The following is an 18995-nucleotide window of genomic DNA, read 5'->3' as shown; positions in this document are numbered from 1 at the left end:
TAGCTTTGATCCAAAAAAGCATGATTATAGGAAAGAATCACAATGTTTTGCTGTGGGGAATGTGTCTGACTTTTTTTTTTCCCCTCTTCAAAATAAGTAACAAATCTTAAAGTCAGGGGAACTAGATTAAGCCAAAATACTCCCCTTGCACTCTGCACAGTGCAGCAACAGAGGGTGGAGGTTGGGAAGGAATGGCTTTTAGCTGCTTTTCAGTTTCCTTATATTCTGTGTCCCCTTCGTGCAACAGCAAGACTTGTGGGTCATATGAAGCACTGAATGTCTGTTAAGAGAATGTCTGCTCCTATTTTCTTGTGTCCCAGGGCACAAGTTGGGCTAGGGCAGAGTTGTTCCAAAGAACATGCTGACACAGGGATCAGCTTACATAGAGGCATATTCCTCAAGGCCAAGTCTCTAGTACTTCTTTATTTCTCCAGGCCTTAATGTGATGGGGAACTACCTCCTTGGATTCCAGGACTCAGTCTCTGACAGGTGATGTGACAACAGCATTGGGTTAATGACATCTGTTCATTCGGAACGTTTTTGCTTACAGTGCTGTTCTACACAAATCCTTGTTCATCTTATTCATACACACCTAATAATGAGAGCTTCCATGAGGAAGTCCAGCTCATCTTGCTCTGAACACACTTCAGGCAATGTCTGGAAAAGAAAGAACAGGTTGATAAGGAGAAGATATTTTAAAACTGAGAAATGTCCAACATCTGACACAATGAAAAGCACTAATGTCTGCAGCCATCCTTGTTTCTCTTGAAAGAGCCCTTGTTCTAATAATAGCTAGACCATTATAAAAATAGACTGTGAAGCTTGGTGAGAGATACAGATCAGGACATATAAAAACCACTATCATCCTCCTCCTGGTAAAGGAAGCATCCCAGAGCACACAGGCAACAGTGCTAACATATGAGACTCCACTGTGTACAGAAGGAGGAATGAGACCTTAGCTCCTGAGCTCACCGACAGGGCAATACCATTACCTCCCATCAGAACTATTTAAGACTTAGCTGCTACGTAACCTCTAGGAGAAAACAAGGTAGGCAAGCTGCTGAAGGCCTGAAGAACCCTACCAGACTCCCTTAAGATTTACCTATGCACTCAGTGCATATTCATCCCGTAATGGAGTGGTGAGAACCATGGAAATCCACCTCCCACCTACAGGCTTTTTGATGTAGCTGCTCCTAGCTACATGAAGATTTCTGTCCCTCTGACTCAAAGGCTTTGAACAGATTACCACACCAGGAGTAGCATGCACAGGATGGACAGAGGGCTTATTTCTCATTCTTGCTGAATACTACAGCTTTACGGGAAATGTTTGTCTATTCACTGCTTATAAACAATTTCTTTTAAGTCTTACAAGCTCATGCGTGACAAGCTGTACCACTGTGATGAATGGAAGTGCTGCAATAGAACAGCAACCTTTCTACACAAATCCTATGGTAATGCTTAATTCATCTCTATTTTTATAATGCATTGGGACTCCTGGGTGAAAAGTGCATGAAACCATCATGATAACTCATACGCTGTCACTTACTTTCACAGCCACCTGCAAGGGAGTGGGGTCGCTGGGGATCCCTGCCACCTGACCTTCATATACCTCACCAAAGGCTCCGTGGCCCAAACCCCTGGACAGACCAGAGAAGACAAGAAGGTTTTACTCCAGAGAACATACATCATAACACTGTGGTCACAGCTCACAGAACGGGCTCACAATTTTCATGGCAGTGGAACAGGGAGATCTGGATGTTGGCACTACACAGCAAACTGAACCTTTGTATAATTAATTGATCCTGGACCTAAAATGTATGTGATTGGTAGAGAAAACAATCCTCAGAAGCGAACTGCTCCAGCAAAATCAAACTGCTGATACTACAAAGTGTAATAGACAGCATTTTCTACTGCTTTGGTGCCAGTGCTCTAGTGGGTGGGTTCTCCAAAGCAGGTCAAAAAAGATGTCTCTAAGCCTCGGTGTTTCTACACCCTAATTAATAGTTCCCATGTTTATGCTCTGTCAGTGGAGGAGATACTGAACAAGAAACTAGGAAGCACAGTGATTCTCAGAAGACCTACATTTCACAAGCTAATGATATTTTCCTGGTTTGTTCTGTGACTAGGTAAATACCTCAGCAAGAAAACAGTGATAACAGCGTTTTGTAAAGCACTTGGCTCTACGAATTCATGCTGAGAATTGTAACAAGCACTGATTATGAAGCTTATGTTTTTATGTTGAATAAGGAGGATAAAGGAAAAAAAATAATCACACCACATCCTGTCCTGTGTCCTTGTGATACAGATTTTACATACCTGCCTATTCAGTCTTTGCACACTGAGTACTAAGCCAACTGGTGCTACAACAATACCACATGGGTGACACCTCCTAACAACACAATGAACTCTTAGGGAATGAGACTACATCCCAGATCCTGGGACCCTCTTAACACTGCATGAGTTGTATGTTGGGCAGCATAAACTTGAGACTCCCAGAGACATTCCTGCACCTCAGTCTGGGTTAAGAGGTGCTTACTTCCTCAACAAGCACTATCCCAGTAGTGCCAGGTCTGACCTCAGAGCTGCACCGAGTGTCTATCCTCTGTTTTTGTGTGGGCAATATACACTGTTGAGAGCAGTCTCAGCAGTGAAACCACAGTGAGGACTGCCTGTAACACAACCACTTCTTTAATAACATTTTGTAGGTATCAGCTCTGCTGTGCCTGACCAACTTTTTACAGATTACAAGTCTACTGCTCATAATTCACTTTCCTGTCTGATAGCCCAACATCCCTGCCCCTATCAATTCCCAGCTGCATCCTCTGCTCTCTGCAGTTTGCCACACTTTCAGATGTCCTTTCAGAGCCCAAGTGACAAAGGCAGCAGCACAGGGTACACTAGAAACTTCCAGATGCAGTCCAGCAAGATACATAGGCAAAGAGAAAACATGGTAACAACACAATGAAGCTACAGGGCACTGCAGACTGCATGCATAGCTTTATCAGCATCTACGTCTTCCAAGCTCTCCTGATTCATCTTGGGATTTCTGTATAAAGCTACATGGTAGCAGAGTGATGCCACATGAATGTGGATCACAGAGAAGGCAAAGATGAATTTACCGGATGAGGGAGATGTTTTTGCGAGGCACCTCTTTGAGGTCACTAATGGAGGTGGTCTTTCCTGCAAAGCAGTAGTTGGGATTGTAGTCTGTCATAATAGTGGAGGTACGCAGTTTGCTCAGCTTATATTCTGGGCTCTGTAACTCCATCTGCATGGCTTGTAGCTCCTGGTGCTTCCGACGATACACTGAATATAGAGAACATGGTAAACCAGCAATGCAGATTGCCTCTGAGAGATGAGGGCAGCCAAGCAGTATCTCTCATTGGAATAAGATGCAGGGTCAAATTCCAGTGAATCAAAACAGACAGTGATACTGTCGTATTTCTGCACGTCAAGTAATTACAGATAGAAAATGGAATCTGAAGTTACCCAGGAACCTTCGACTTACGTACCTTATGAAGAATCCAGCTTGCTCATTAACTGCTTGGAAAATGCAAAATGAATTTCACTTGCAGAAATCTCTGATTTCACAAGCCTGAGGTTTTTGTTTTGCCCTGTTTAGTTTAGCTGGACTTTCCAATTGTGAATCCAGATTCAAACCTGAGGGAGTCTGGCTACAGTCAACTTTCCTAAATCATAGAAAAGTGACTAAGAGCCTGAAATAAATTACTGTATTACGTTGTTCCAAATGGATAGACTAAACGTTTACATCAGAATAAAACATTGCATACAAAAGAAATCTGTTTTGCAAAACTTCCTGTTTCTAAACAACGGAGTTGGACTAAATTTGAAATCAGCTTATAATAGTTTTATATCACTCGAACCACTTCACTGATCTTTGAAATCTTACTGGAAATCGCACCTTGAAAAAAGGCATCCTGTGGATATTCCTTGGAATAGTAATTGATATTGCATGTACTTTTTTCAAAGCAAGATGCCCATCTTGTACTGATTAAATCAGTATTACCTTTACCTTGATTTCTTTGGGAGCTGGAGTGGGCCCAAACACTGTGACTGTAAAAACTACTGCATCCACTCCAACAGACGTTCCTCAGAGGAAGAATTTAAAAAGCATAGACACTCACTGGCAAAGGCAGATGGATGTAACGACCTATCCACAAGTCCTCCCTGTCCTCCATTTTCCTCCTCATTGCTTTTGCTTTGATCTTTTTAAAATTGCTGCTCTTTGCTGAGATGAAAATGATAGTCTGGTTGGACAGATACCGGATTATTCTTCCACACTCTGAGATATAATTAGTAATTTTTAAAGGGGCACTGTCAGGCCAGAAAGCACATGTACAGGACCGTGTGTGTGCAACTGATAATTTCCAAAACTCTTAAAACTGCAACAGCTGTGCAAATCTAATTTACCAGTTGCCATTTGCTACTCTGGGTACGTCACTGCCCTCCTCTCAATTCTACACAGTGTGGACAAAGAAAGGTGGCAGAGCTGTGGTTTGAAGCATCGATTTTCCCTGATTCAGTTCTGTTCTGCTTGCAACCAAATGCAAGAAAAGTCTTGTTTAAAATAAGAAAATGAAAGGGTGAAAAATACCTTTTCAAACTTCAAATAAAGATGCCAAGAGCATCCACACTCTACAAATTAGCAGGCTGTATAAAGTGAACTTTGTGAGAATTTCAAGCTTAGATGTCATACATTAAGGAGCTAAATCTGTATATAGGCACACAAATAAAGAGGTTTGCTTTTAGATGTTAAGAACCAGCAGCTCTGACAAAAACAGTGACAGCTCTGTTCTGGCAACTTTACACCACAGCACAAACAATAAAATCTCTTCAAATATGCACTCAGTAACTGAAACTCCTCAAATTGGTCAATGTGGTTAGAAACAACTAAAGAAATCCCAAGGTAAAGAGTGTGCGTGGGAAGGTACCGTGCAATACAGCAGCAGCTAAAAACTGCATCTCCCAGGGCCCGATTATTCTCGGCTCAGATCCAGCCATCACAAGGCAAATATCATTTGCAGAAAAACACTCACCTATCATGATTCCTGAAAAAGCCAAAATTAAGGCAGCAACCAATGCTGAGGTCACTACTGACAAAACCAAGGAGAGAGGGAGATGAACTGTTGGCTCAGCTGCAATGGAGACAAGAGGAAAAGAAATTACATTTGACACAATCTTCCAGCAGACACTTTTTTTTCTGCAGCTAGATTTTTCTGCTCTTCCTTCTGTTTACTTATCTGCTGCTCCTACAGCATAGGAGCAACATCTGACACGATTGATGATCTCAGGATCGATAAACTCAAATATCTCTTTGTTTTACTTTTCTCAATTAACACCAAGCCATTAAAACAGATGGTTTGCTATCAAGGAATTAACACGTGCACTCCCCGTGTATGAAAACAAGACCATAAAAGCTGGGGGTAGGAGGCTGGGGAGATGGAAAGAACATTAAATAGCCTGGTCTAGAGTACTGCTATCAATGCCAAATCAGAGCAGAAGAAGGACTGCAATATATCATCTCCTAAATGCATCTAGTCCAGGCACACAAAACTGATAACATATGCACTACAGAGTATTCCCTAGCTGCACGCTTGCTTGGATCATTCAATGACCATCTATTAAGGTTTACTTCACCCTGCAAAATGACCGTGCTTTTACTCACTTTACAGGTGCCTGCGGTAAAAATACAGAGAGCAGGATCCCAAAAGCCTGGAGTCACTTGCTATACTGCTGGGCAAGAATATGAAATAAAAGCTTGTAATGGAGTTCTGAGCATTCGGTTTCTGTAGTAAGGCAAGTATAGGTACTGTCTTTTGTTTTCCTCAGAGATCTCTCACGCAGAATTTTTTTTACAGATCCTGCACATACACCTTGTGTCCAAATCCACAGGAATTGCACTCCCCTTCACTTGTACAGTACCTCAGAGTTCTTCAGAGAAATAACCTCGAAATTTAGCAGAAAGACTCCTTTTCTGAGAAAACTTTCATGATTTCAAAGCAAAAAGTGACTGTTGTTGCAACCAGATCTGCTACCCTTTGCCTCTTGTGGATAAAATTTGGCTCACAATGCTCAGTGCCCAGTATGCCACTGATATATTATAAAGCAAACCAGAGATGCTGCTCTTTGCACCATACCTCTGCACTGATGTGCCTGTGTTCGAGCAAAATAACTGTACAGCCAATACCAGCAGAAAATAAGACAGATAACATACAACAGAAGCCACTTTTAAGAGAGAGACAAGATAAGATTTCCAGATGCTTTTACAGTCCAAACTACAGATTTTGACTATGTGTTTTCTGTTACATGTTACCAGCCTATCATCTACTTACCTATGCAAGACACACCATCCTCAGCCAAGTCTGTGCCTGGCTCACAAAAGCAAATGACTTTCTGAGTTTCAAGATCAACACGGCACTCGTCCATCTCACAGTGACTGCAGTTAAGATGCAGCCTAATATCCACCTCTCCATGCCCCTCTGTCACTAGGGAACGGATGAAAGAAGCAACGTTAAATACTGGAAAGATCATTCATCTCATTCCCTCGGGCACTGACAGAAAGGGAGGCATTGTGATCACAGCTGCTGGCTGTGGCAGAGGAAGTCCCATCTAAGAAACTATTCTCTGCACCTTCCATGGCCGCAGTCCTTTTCTCACATAGAAAATAATGTCCAACTACATCAACCAGCTGAGGTGCTCTGGCTCTCTTTCAGCAGGCAGTTCAACCAGGCTAGCAAACCCAATCTTCCAGCAGGCAGTGAGGCTCACTCTTTCTTAGCCTTTACTCTTTTTGAGTTCAAACCATGCAGTATTTTCAAATTTTTTTGGCTGAATCTAACAGTTCAGAGTCCATTTGCATTTGAAAACACTTCTGGCTGCTCCTAAGCAAACTTTTTCTGCTCACGTAGATATTCCCATATTTTCTAAATACAATGAAAACACCCAGTGACATCTGGGCAAACACAGGCCTAGAGATAGCTGGAGTAGCAATATTTCTGGGAAGCGTTCATACTCAACTGGGTTGGCTAAGCAACCTTTCTCCCTCTTGTTTAGAATGACAATAAAATGTATCTAAAGCTTTCTGACGGGTCTTACAGATGCAAACTAGTCTTAACATGAAAGAAAACCACTAGAGGAGACTGCAGACCAACATGAGTACCTTTAAGTGCTGGAGTGTATAAAGTACCAATGGGATTAATAAAGGACACACCATCCTCCCCATCCATCTCTGGGTCATTGTCCTCTGCAGCATTGCCACCTATGTCAAACCAGAAGTTACCTTAACAGTCCGAGGCTCATTAGCACTAAAATACAGATAAGCATTACAACATGCGTGGCTTCAGTGTATTTAGGGAGACATCCAAATGAGATAAGAGAATACATCAAAGTATTTAAAATATAGGAATTACCTAGTGAGTTGTGGTATGTAACACTAGTCTTTCAGGTCTAGAACTTGAATTTATAGCAGCAGATTATTACAATCTTAGCGCTGTTTTAGGCAAGCTGTTGTAAACTAAGGTACAAATTTCATCTTTAACCATTTGGATGCTGTGAAAACACATAAGCCCTTCTCAGTTGCAGTGTGGCCAAGAGACTGGAAAACACCAGTGCTCAGTTCAGTATCCTTGCTGATCGAGGTATGTGTCAGCAGAGGGAAATGAGTGATCTGATAATCCTTCTTCTCCTTTGCACCCTGAAAACAGGGTGGTCCACCAGGAATGGGGACTGGAGGAGTTTACTCTTCAATTGCTCATTTGTGCTTGGGCATATGAAACATACTAGGAGCAAAGTATGAGCAATCCATGGAACAAGTCAGAAGCATAGCACAGTCTATGTATTTTGTATAAGCATGCAAAGATCCCCCCACCCCCTACAAAAATGGCTTTTCTTCTTTAACAGCCTTCAGTACAAAGCAAAATTATATAATGTGAGGCATTCTGTTGGGAAAAGAAACATTACACAGAAACATTGGTACAAAGCATGCACTCATTTAGACTCATTATTTTCTCTCAGAATTTCAAGTGTATCATGGACTTGATTTAAGCTGTGGAGAACCAGGGGTTAAGAAGTCCACCACAGTGCAGATGGCTGAAGAAACTATGAGGCCCAGGAGATTAAGGATTAGTAGAGATCTTGAATCTGGTCCACACCAGTTATAATCAACATAATGCCATCTGACAGCTGTCCTGAGACGCACATGAAATTAGTTCCTTGTTGCCTGAAGTCAACACCACCATCATTATTAAGAGGGGTCCTGGCTAGCAGCCTGAGCACAGGAACCATGGAGCAGTGGAGCCGCTCTGCCCCCAGAGACCACCTGTGTAGGACTGAGGCCCTCCCATAGCAGGGCAGGGTGGAAGCAGCTGCACCCTTCACCCAGCATCAAATCCGGCATCCAGTCTCCAAAGTAGTCAAAATACTGGAGCTGGCAGTGGAGCACACAGCCTACGGCTCCTGCTTTAGCATTATAACCCAAAAATGGATGGCTCAAGAATCACAGAAGGATCTTGATGGCACATTTTTCCAGACTGCAAAGCCAGGATTGGAGCTGAAGGACTGACATCTGGCTATGCTCTAAGAGTAAATGCCATACGTTCATCTAGTGCTAAAAAGGCAACACACAAACATACTATTACGTAACAGTCAAATATGCTAGCCACAGGAGAATTATCTATCAGCCTTTTGCTGACCATTAGCACTAAAGGAGGGGAAGGGACACCTTGAACACGAAGCCACTTTACCTATATATCCTCCGCCTCCTCCACCTGAGGAGCACCCCCCTCCACCCCCTCCGAAACCCCCTCTTGTCTCCCACCCCCACTTCTTCATGGCCTGGGGGCAGGATCTTCCTCCAGTAGCACCTTCCAGCAAGGACTTTCCTGACCACAGGAAGGAAGTGTTATCATTCCAGCCACCTCCACCACCTGTGGTTAACAGAAGAGAAAAAGCATAGGCAAAGGTCATTTTCTTTTTTTTGTACAAAACAAACACCTTAGGGATCCACTGAATGAGCACTCACTCAAAGCATCTCAGCTGAAAGAACAAATTTCGTTCTGTGGTTAGAAGAGATGTCCTTCCTAACCAGTCCTACAGTGACCTTACTTTAGGGCTTTGATCATGTTAACCACCTGCACTTCTTTTTGCCTATCATATGAGGACTAGCATTTCCAGTGGAAAATGTCAAAAGATATCCCTACCTACTCTCCAAGCACGTGCTTCTAAGCTTACAGAGTGTTCTCTTCCTCTTTGCATAAAACAGAATGTTGTTTCTAATGTGGAACAAAAGGAATTCAGTGGAAGGGATGCAAAAACATGTCCCACTCTGCTCTAAAAACATAGTCACCTGTGATTCAATTTCAACTTTGTAGATTGCTCAATACAAGGTCTCTTCACAGAGACTCCTAGCTAGCACACAATTATTCTCCTTTCACATAAGCCAAAGAAACTATGAGTATATCTAAAATAGTGCAAAGAGCTGTATGGTCTTATCATCACAGCAAACTCCCTCAACAATCGTGACTTAGCAGAGTGTTGTTAGAGTTAGGGTAGTTTGATTAGGTTGCGGTTGGACTTGACGATCTTTAAGGACTTTTTCGTAGAATCATAGAATTGCTGAGGTTGAATTCCATGATCAAAATAACAAACTTTGCTTATCAGAGATCCAACACTATTTTACCAGCACTCCACCATTTCTGATATCTTTATTTAGGCCAAGTATCCTGCACTGTGGGTACATCCTACACATCTGTTGTACTTCCAGGCTCCTCTGAATGTTTTCAGAAGCTTCACTTCACCTCCACAGAATCTGGGCGAATCAAATACTCACAGTGGTTTTCTTAAGAAGAATAAATTTTTCTTACCTGCAGCTCCTGAATTTCCGTTCAGCCCTGGAACAGAGGAATCATTCTCCAGCCTTTCTGGATGAAATGTGTCTGTTTTGGCTCTGTAGGCCCTGCCACCACCTCCTGCTGCAATTATCAAGGGGACTGGTTCTCCATTCTCCATCTTAAATTCAGAAGCAAAGGCAGTATTCAGACTGAGTCCCATACACAAATGCAAGTTCAACTACGTGCTTGTTACTGCACCTTACACTAAGCAGGCATTTAGGACTGCTGAAAATATAAATTACCACTGCATTATTTAGGCACCAACATCCAAAAGACTAATGAATAGCACTAGTTCTACCAGATCTGCAGGGAACAGAGGCAATTGGCAGCTCTGTGAATTATAAATCATGTAATGTTATCATGTTATAAGCTTCGTCAAGCAAAACAGCTAATGTGTAATGCCCTACACAGCGCACTATAATGTCTGCACTTATAAAGGACTGCTACACTAGAAACTGTCTGAACATGCAGAGTTACATAAAAGTATATAGAAGTCAGTCTGTTCAAACATATTATTCACCAGGGTGAAACTGGTGTTTGGAAAGAGTATCATCTCAGACAAGGTACAACAGTACAGATGGCTTCTAGCTGTAGAGTTGCCCATACAAAAACATACAGACTACCTTCAGCTTTTCTTGTTGTTACATCATTTAAGTTAAATATCTAGCTGAAGGCTCATGTTCTACAATGACATATTCAAATAAAAAGGAATTCACCCTTTGCTGTAGGTATTATGCTTCAGAATCTTAGTTTGCATTGAAAAAAAAAAATAATCTGTTTCCAACCGTTGCAAAGCCAATTCCAAGCCACTAAAGTGAGCATGGCAATACCGTGAAGCCATTCTAAGGCATGTGAAAAGCCATCTCTGCTCTCTACCTCTCTATCATCTGGAAATGAAGGACACCCTGAGTTCTTTGTGGTCCCTTTCTCACAGGTGTGTAAAATATCTATTTCAGGCTGTGATACTGGAGGCAAGTAGCAGTACATATTCATGCTGAAGGTGCACAAAGACTATGTTTCCATACCTTAAATATATAAGTTGCACCTCCCCCACCTCCACCTCCTCCTGCCCATTCATTGACACTTCTGTTCACACGTATCTCCTCTTCAATCACATTGTTCTCTCCAATGCAGACTTTCTGTATAACGTCATTGGTCTGCAAACAGAAGAGCAGGGCTGAATTCTGAAAATAAATTTCTAAGTTCTAGTACACACACAAGCTTTATGGCCCCTCAGCCCTCTCAAACCATGTCTGTCTAGAGCTGAAGTGTACTGGAGGCTCACACATGTACCAGAGCTAACCTAAATAGTCATAGCACGCACAGTAGCGATGAGCTCAGTGTAGATTAATCCAGCAGCACTAATATTGCAATTACCAGAGCTAGGATGTTCAAAGCCTATGAAAAGAACTGCTATCCCACCTTCAACTGCAATGTTGACACAACATTAAAGAAAATATTTAACTAGAAAACCCCCACAATTCCTACCCAGCATTTTTTTTCCCTCCACCATTTAGCTCCAAACATAATGAACCTTCCACATCAGGCAAATCACTGAATTCACTGACTTATTTCAAACACAACATTAAGCTATTGTTTCTAAGTGCTTCTGGACTACAATCTAAAAACAAAACAAAACAATAACTCCTGCTTCGGTTTTAAATTGGGGCATTAAGTGCATGGAAAGATGGGTTTTGCTTTGAGTTCTTGTAAGTCACAAGCTCTGCTTCTTGCTTATTTTTTTTCTATAAGTTTCACCTGAGTAACCCTGTCTTGTTATGTACACCTCACTCACTAAGCTAATGACATTTTAAGGAAAAAATGCACAAACAGTTGTACAGTAAAACTGTTATGTTTCTACCTACTCCCACATATGTATTTCCTTTTGGGAGACCTGATAAAAGCATCTTCCTCAAGTTACAAACTATTCTGTTGACCAGAAAACAGTGCGCCAGAAAATGAATGCTATCTACTTAGAGTTTGTGGACTTGTCTATGGAGCAAAACGACCCCTCTCCTTTACCCTTCCCTTAATTGACCAGAACTTGGGTGGGGATGATTAATATGATGACAAAGTCAATGACTCAGAGGGCCCACTAGATTACAACTGAATTAAAAAAAAAAAAAAATCCTTCACAGCGAAGACATAACTGATTACAATCCAATCTAGTAAAGGTCCCTTCTACAAGTCAATACAATCTCTCTGCTTCAATGAAAGAATTACATTAGTACTCAATAAATTCTCACTGAGATTACAGAGACCCGAAATTTAATGACTCCATATATTACACTGAGCTGGAATGCCCTAGTTATAGATGTTAGATGGAAGTTTGAGTTAGGGCACTTCTTATTTCAAAGAGGCTTCATATTTATGGTTTGTTTGTAGATGCGTGTAATTCCAGGTTTAACATTATTTATTTCAGCACATGGCCTTGAAAACCCACTTTCTTGTCTGCATCTTTCAAACCTTCTCTACTCTAACAGACGGAGAAACTTTCACTTCCTGGATGCCAGACATCCAAAAGTTGAAAAACACACAGCATTTAAATGCCCAGCTCAAACCTGTAGGTGAAATTCCAGCAGATAAGGCTTAGTTCTACTCATAACAATCTCTTAATCCCAAATCCTCCGAAGAATACTAAAAGATTAACAGAGTACTGCAAATGGCAGAAGTTGCTCCTTTCCATCTAGATATTTGCAGCAATGCTTAGCTAGTACCATGAAAATCAGGGCTGTCTCATCAGGAATTCATTCATGTCTCCCAAATCCCCCACAGAAAATAAACACAAATGGGCACTGTGAGGTGAGTATTTCCCATTGCAGAGTATTGTGGCAGTTGTAGGGTTGGACTGAACAGCAGAGCAAAGCCAAAGCTCTGTGAAGTCAGAGGAAAGGAAGGCAGGGTTGACTTCTCCCTCTGCAAATCCACACAGGTGCTCTGAGATATACAGATTAATCAGAAGCCTATAGTATTACCTCTGTAAACAGACAAAATTCCACCAGTTTGTAAGCAACAAAGCAAAAAGGACAATCTCTTACACTAGGGCAAGCATCTTCTCCTTGCTGTCCCACCAAGATATACAACGTATCATCCTTCTGGAGGTCAAAAATTCCCAGTACAGACACGCCATGGGATCTCACCATGGTGTTCTTCCCTCCTTTCCCACCAGCAGCTCCATAACCTGAGATGCTGCAGGAAAACGAACACAAGAACATGCATATAATCAATGAATATAAAGACGTTATAATTATGAAATAAACCAGAGAGTTTGGCTCAGCAGGTTATAATAACAAAAAGAGAATAGATAGAATGCTTACCTGCACCCTGGGCTCACTGCAAAACTGCAGAGGAGAGATCTCCAGATGAGATCCTTCCCCACTGGCAGCCAGCTCTTAAATAGGTCTAGCAGAGGTGCAGCCAGGCTCCACCTCTTCTGGTAGCACAGCTGAATTGCCTTCACCTGTGCTCCCGTGGCTCAGGTGATCAATCAGAGGTTCAGGCTGCGATTCAGCAGTTCCCATATAAATGTGGTACCTGAGTTGTTCCAGATAAGTGGAAGCTAATATCAACGACTTATGGGCACTGAGTGCTTTGTACACCTGAACTGTACACAGTGTCACAGGACCTTGCCCCAAAGACCTGACAACTCTAAATACAAAAAAAAAAAAAAAAAAAAAAAAGCTTGAAGACTGAAGTCTTCTGTTCTGTGTGAGTCTACGAGCTTGGGTAGCTGCAAAACAGATTCTTTCACACTGCTGAGGACGCACTGCGCAAGTCCCTGTAGTTTCAAACTTTAGTATATGTAACAAGTATATGTAACATATCTTGTTTCCCAGAAGGCATGCCCTTAAGAGGTTTGCAGTGAGCGCTGCAAAGATCAGAAGCAGTAGAACTAATGAGTACAGCACGTATGGCTAAATAGAACCTTTTGCACAATATTGACGGGGAAATTTGAGAAAGCAGACTATCACCGGTCCCAGTACAGTAGACCAGATGGGAAACAGTTCTCAAATTTCCAGGAACAGAATGAAAAACAGTAAATGGGCACACTACTGGCAGTAAATAGGGAAGGCAAAAGCCTCCTGGCTTAACTCACAGTCACCATGAACATCACACTGTCTCCAGCCAGGAGCAGCTAGTTTGCACGCAGAGGCTGCTGTGGTCTCAGGTAAGGCACTTGGACATTTATTCCAAGTAATCAAGATTCAGAAGTCCTTACTATCGTTGATATACTCAAAAATTGGACTGCTCAGATCCTCCCTCTCCTTTTCTATGTACATAAACATCTTACACATTTGAAGCAGTTTTTACCATGAGACTGCAAAGCATGTCATAAATATCATGAAACACACATTTCTGCTGCAACAAAAGACATAGTCACTTGACTTCATCAGCAAGTGAATGGTGGCAAACCAAGCTAGCTCAGTTTAGATCTGAAATAAATAGGTGATTTTCCAGTGACTTCCAGCTATTTCTATGAGAGTAAAATTCAACCTGGAGCGTGTAAACAGTGATGCAAGGCTGAAGATACAAATTTTTTCCTTGTCTTCCTACCTATTCCACTAAGGATGCTCTCCTTAACTCCTATCCTTTAGCATATGATGGGTTTTTGCCCTGCACAGTCCTGCAGGCTGAAAGCAGAACAAACCAGCAGAGCTCAGTGTGTATGAGCACCCTGACCAGGTCAGGCGGTCAGCTTCCTCCCTCAGGGAACAACCAGCTCACTTTCAGCTAGCTCTTGCCCCGAAAGGAACTCACCTTATGACACCACTACGAGGCAGCCAGCCTGGAGCAATTTCAATGTCATAGCAAATATGGAGCATCAAGTGCCTCATAAAGCAGATTAGATCCTTGCAACGTGACACGACTGTGTTCATGCCACTCTCGGTAACCAAAGCAATCATTTCTCAGTAAGGCTGCACTGGAGCCAGCAGAAAAAGTGATAAACACACAGTACTGGGCTCCCCTGAGCAGACACTGCATGAACCTGAAGACTGAGCTAAATTTACTGTAGAATTTTGGAATGCTTAATGAAGTGCGCTGTCAGGCACAGCAAGCTGGCACAGTTAATCGGCTGCAATTAGGGCCATATTTTTCTGTGCATAAACAGATTTTGCATATAAGCAATGATATCACAAAATTTGAGAAAACCCATTTCTGCCTCATTCAAAGGCTGCAAACAAATAATAAATGGCAGGTTTGGGAAACAGTCATTCCATATTTAAAATGTGTATTGCTATTTAAACGGATGGGTTATCTTGACTTCAGATGAGAGCAGGATCCCTCTCCTTAGGCAAGGCTTTCTTTTATGGGAGGGATACACTTAAACCACATTGGCTTTGAAGAAAGTCACATTACCTGAGAAGATATAAGCAAAACACAGCATACCTTCCTAAAAACTTCAGGAAGGAGCAGCATGTGCATAGGGCACTGACAGTACAAGCACAACCTTGTGTTTTTGTTTTGCCTTACAAGAAGGGACAAGAGAAATGAAAATTGTGGAAGTGACACCAAATGATCATACAGAAAAATAGATCAAAGGTTCTTGCTTTAAAAAATGAATAAATTTGGTTAATGGATGAAATGTAATTTGTTACAGCTTGCTTCTTCATAGTTGATCATAGGCATAGATGTTGGATGACAAAGTCTTCTGAATGCTTTGAGGACAATCTAGATAGAAAAAATATTTTTTTATACTGCCTAACTTTATTATTATTATACAGTGCTCACCTCATGGTATTGAACCAGCTTACTTTGTCTGCATCAGCACTAGAGCGTATAAGAATGCAAACTTCAAATGAAGCAGTGTACAGTGTGTGCAGCCTACCCAGGCCTTCACAGATTGTGGGGTAAGCTTATGTTAGCAGAGTTTTGTGAAAAGTTAAGCTTTCTGTCTCTGAGAATTAATAAAGCATATTTTGCCTTGTGTTCACATGATCTATATTCAGCTTATTCAATTACTAGGTATGTAACTCACTGTGCTGCATTACACAGTGCAAGACGCACTGATGAACCATACCAGCTTTCTAAACAGCCCAACAGCCAGCTGGAGGATTTTATCTCTGGGTCAAATAAATTGGAGATGGGTAGCAGATGGACCTGCAGGACTCGCAGTGCAGTAGGCTTGCAAGGGAAAGCTAAATACAGGCTGTGGATTTAGACTCTGGAAAGCCTACTGCTGATATTGCAACTTGATGTTTTCCTAGAGCTGTGCTATGCTGTGGGGGTCCCTCCTGCTCCTCCAGCAGCTCTGAATCAGGAATATGTCAAGATAATTTAGGTCCACAGTTGCTGCCTCCTTTCCTCAGGCTGTGAATTCTCTACAGCAGCCTTAGGAAGCACAGAAGAGAATGTCATCTAGTTAATGATATTAGCCATTTATTATCTATACTGAACTAAAAGCCTGTTAGGTCATTTATAGGACCTTAAATATTTACGTCCCTCCTGCAGGAGCCTCATTTCACCTGTGGTTTGTATTGTGTAGCAAAAATCAGCCTACAGTTGCACTAAAATTTTGGCTCTTTCTTGGCCTCCAATATTAAAGAAATGACAATACTGTAATTTTATTGCCTCTTCTCTTTTGGGCTATGCTTTATATCCTTATTTACTGAATGCTGGTCCTGAAAAATTCTTTTCACCTCAGGCAACTCATTTTTGATAGTTGAGTAAAATACCATGAATGCTTTCTTCATTATCATCAATCCTTCTGGTAACAGGCACTCAGGCAGAACTTGAGCATAGCCTAACCTAGCCAGTTTCTCATAACTGCTTTGCAGCAGACTTCTGTTAGAGACTGGTACCTACCCCCAGTATATATATTTTTTCAATAAGACTAAAAAAAAAAGTAACAAAAAAACAAAAAAATCCCCAACAACAACAGAGAAGGTGACAGTAAGTTTTAATTGAAATTTGTCCAAAGACTACACTAGAATTTTCTGCTTCAAAATCCATGACACTATCATTAGTTTCAATAGGGAATGCTGCATTAAAAATACACTAGATAATCATTGATTCATTGAGATAAAGTGGTGCATGTTATGGCTTGATGTTGCTATTCAGATACAATGGGCTAAGCTCTGCACCTTTCCTCCCAGTAGGAGCAAAAATAGGAAAAGAAAAGTGGTAAAAATCAGCTTAAGTTGCATTAAATTGTACCTGATCATCTCCCTTTAAGGACAACTCTGTAGGGGGATTTAAGCATTTTAACTCTCAGTGTCAAAGCCTAACACTTTGGTGGCTGGCTTCCAAAATCAATTCTACAGTGCTGATAGGCATACAGACTCAACCTACTATATCTAGTTCCAAAACAGAGCAGACGCTGATGTAATCTGTCCTGTAAGAAAAGCTGACAGAGTTGTACCTCCTATATCAGATGAAGAGTGAGAAAAACTGATTTTGATGCCAAAGTTCAATGGATAGCATATAGGATGAATTGACCTTGGCTCAGGGAGGTCAAATACTGACTTTTCAGTTACTTATAAAGCTCTCCCATCCTCTAAGGTATTTAGGTTGAATATTTATGTGCTTCAGGACAGTTGTTTCTTTTCTTCTCCATTTCACCAAGTAGTAGCATCTGCTGGACAACAAATCTACAACTGGAAAGACTGGAAATCACAAAATCAAGGAGAAGTAGATCTGCCTAAATTTCTGAATACAACACATACACGTCTAGCACGTATCCACAGCTTGGAGAAATTCTAACACAAACACATGTTATAAGAGCAACAGATGTTTCCCTTACCTGTACGTGTTGGTTGCTGGTACTCTCCAGATTTGAATGCCTTGGAGAATCCCCTCAGCTCCGACGATCACACTGAGGTTGGAGTTCCTGTAGGCATCATTGCATTGGCTCTGTGTTGGGCCATAGGCTCCACTAGCACCACATGTTGTGAACAGCCAGTGATCTGAAATGAGAACGTAGGCAAACCATGCTCTGAGCACACAAAGATCAAGTAGCTGCTCTGCTCTTCATCCACTCTTTGTTATTGCAGTATCAAGAGAAGAACTTGGCCCTTGAGGTTTTAGCCAGAACAAATATTTGCACAATTCTTTCAAACGTCTCATAACTCTGTACAGCTTTGACAGGTTCTCATCTAAAACTTCTCAAAACTGCTACAACCATGCTACTTTTTCTAAGGCTCCAAAAGGTAAAGATAACAGAGTAGAAAAGAAGTAAAATGCACGAACTTCAAGAGTGTGCATTTTAGCCATTTCAGCTCATATTTATATTTGACCATTGAACCTATTTTGTATGGGAAAGTAGCTGTTAATTAGATAAAAGCCTGTAAATACGGCATTTCTCAGTGAGTACAACATAACAGTAAACTGATAACTTTTTGAATAATGATTTAGATGAGATTCAAGTTAAATTTCAGAAGTCAGAACACCTAACTGGTCTGTAGAACAAGCATACAGCTCTTCACGTTATAGTTCAGATCTTTGGAAGTAAATCAATGCAGATCCATTGCAGCCTTTTTCATCAAATGGAAAGACCAGCTCAGTACAAATAGATTTCTAGAACATGGCTTTGATGATTTGTGCCTCACAAACCTGAATTTTAATTTGAATGCATGATGCCAGCATGTTGCAAGATCACAGTGCTCTTACAATACCTACCTCAACATATTGGATCATAAATAAGGAAATATTGCCTTCGTAATCAAAACTAACCTCTAGATGGAAAATTAATAGACTGGGCAGTTTTTGGTGCACATTGTGTGATTTATCATCCATATTTGTTAACAAGCAAATCCACACAATCCAATGAACTCTATTATTGGAGTTCATCCTAGTGACAGAGAATATGGCAGTATAATAAACTGCCATTAAAGGCAAAAGACTTGGAACATGTCTAAAGAAAATATTATTTTTATAAATGATGCCGGGTCAGCCAATTCTCCTTCTAGCATTGGCAAAGGGTAGCATTTTGCCACCCAACCTTCTCTACTGCAATACAACATATGCAGGCTTTTTCAGAACTAACTAGCTCAGAAAATGAGAACATTAGATAGATTCTGCTTCTTGGTATCTGACACTATTTTCTGAGCAGCCCTGGTCCAGAACTGATAATGAACAAGTGTCTGGACA

General features: G+C 41.3%; 1 protein-coding gene across 4 annotated transcripts in view; it reads right to left on the bottom strand.

The window, feature by feature from the left end:
• Positions 1-18995, bottom strand: part of ALK (ALK receptor tyrosine kinase) — a 290599-nt gene that overhangs the window by 15499 nt on the left and 256105 nt on the right. For 2 of the 4 annotated variants that reach the window (XM_052682056.1, XM_052682046.1), the window contains exons 9-18: positions 17650-17812; positions 12947-13097; positions 10934-11065; positions 9882-10026; positions 7181-7279; positions 6354-6506; positions 5058-5156; positions 3120-3306; positions 1547-1637; positions 593-657 (exon numbers count right to left, since the gene is read on the bottom strand). In XM_052682056.1, coding sequence (XP_052538016.1) covers positions 593-657; positions 1547-1637; positions 3120-3306; positions 5058-5156; positions 6354-6506; positions 7181-7279; positions 9882-10026; positions 10934-11065; positions 12947-13097; positions 17650-17812 — 1285 coding nt within the window. Of the gene's footprint in view, positions 1-592; positions 658-1546; positions 1638-3119; positions 3307-5057; positions 5157-6353; positions 6507-7180; positions 7280-8762; positions 8946-9881; positions 10027-10933; positions 11066-12946; positions 13098-17649; positions 17813-18995 lie in introns of those variants that run through there. The other 2 variants (XM_052682078.1, XM_052682067.1) reach the window with 2 other exon arrangements.

This window comes from Tympanuchus pallidicinctus, unplaced genomic scaffold (assembly GCF_026119805.1).
Source record: "Tympanuchus pallidicinctus isolate F22 unplaced genomic scaffold, pur_lepc_1.0 scaffold1, whole genome shotgun sequence".
NCBI classification, from domain to species: Eukaryota; Metazoa; Chordata; class Aves; order Galliformes; family Phasianidae; genus Tympanuchus; species Tympanuchus pallidicinctus.
The sequence above is the reverse complement of the archived record's forward strand: the minus strand, read 5'-3'. Positions and strand labels throughout refer to the sequence as shown.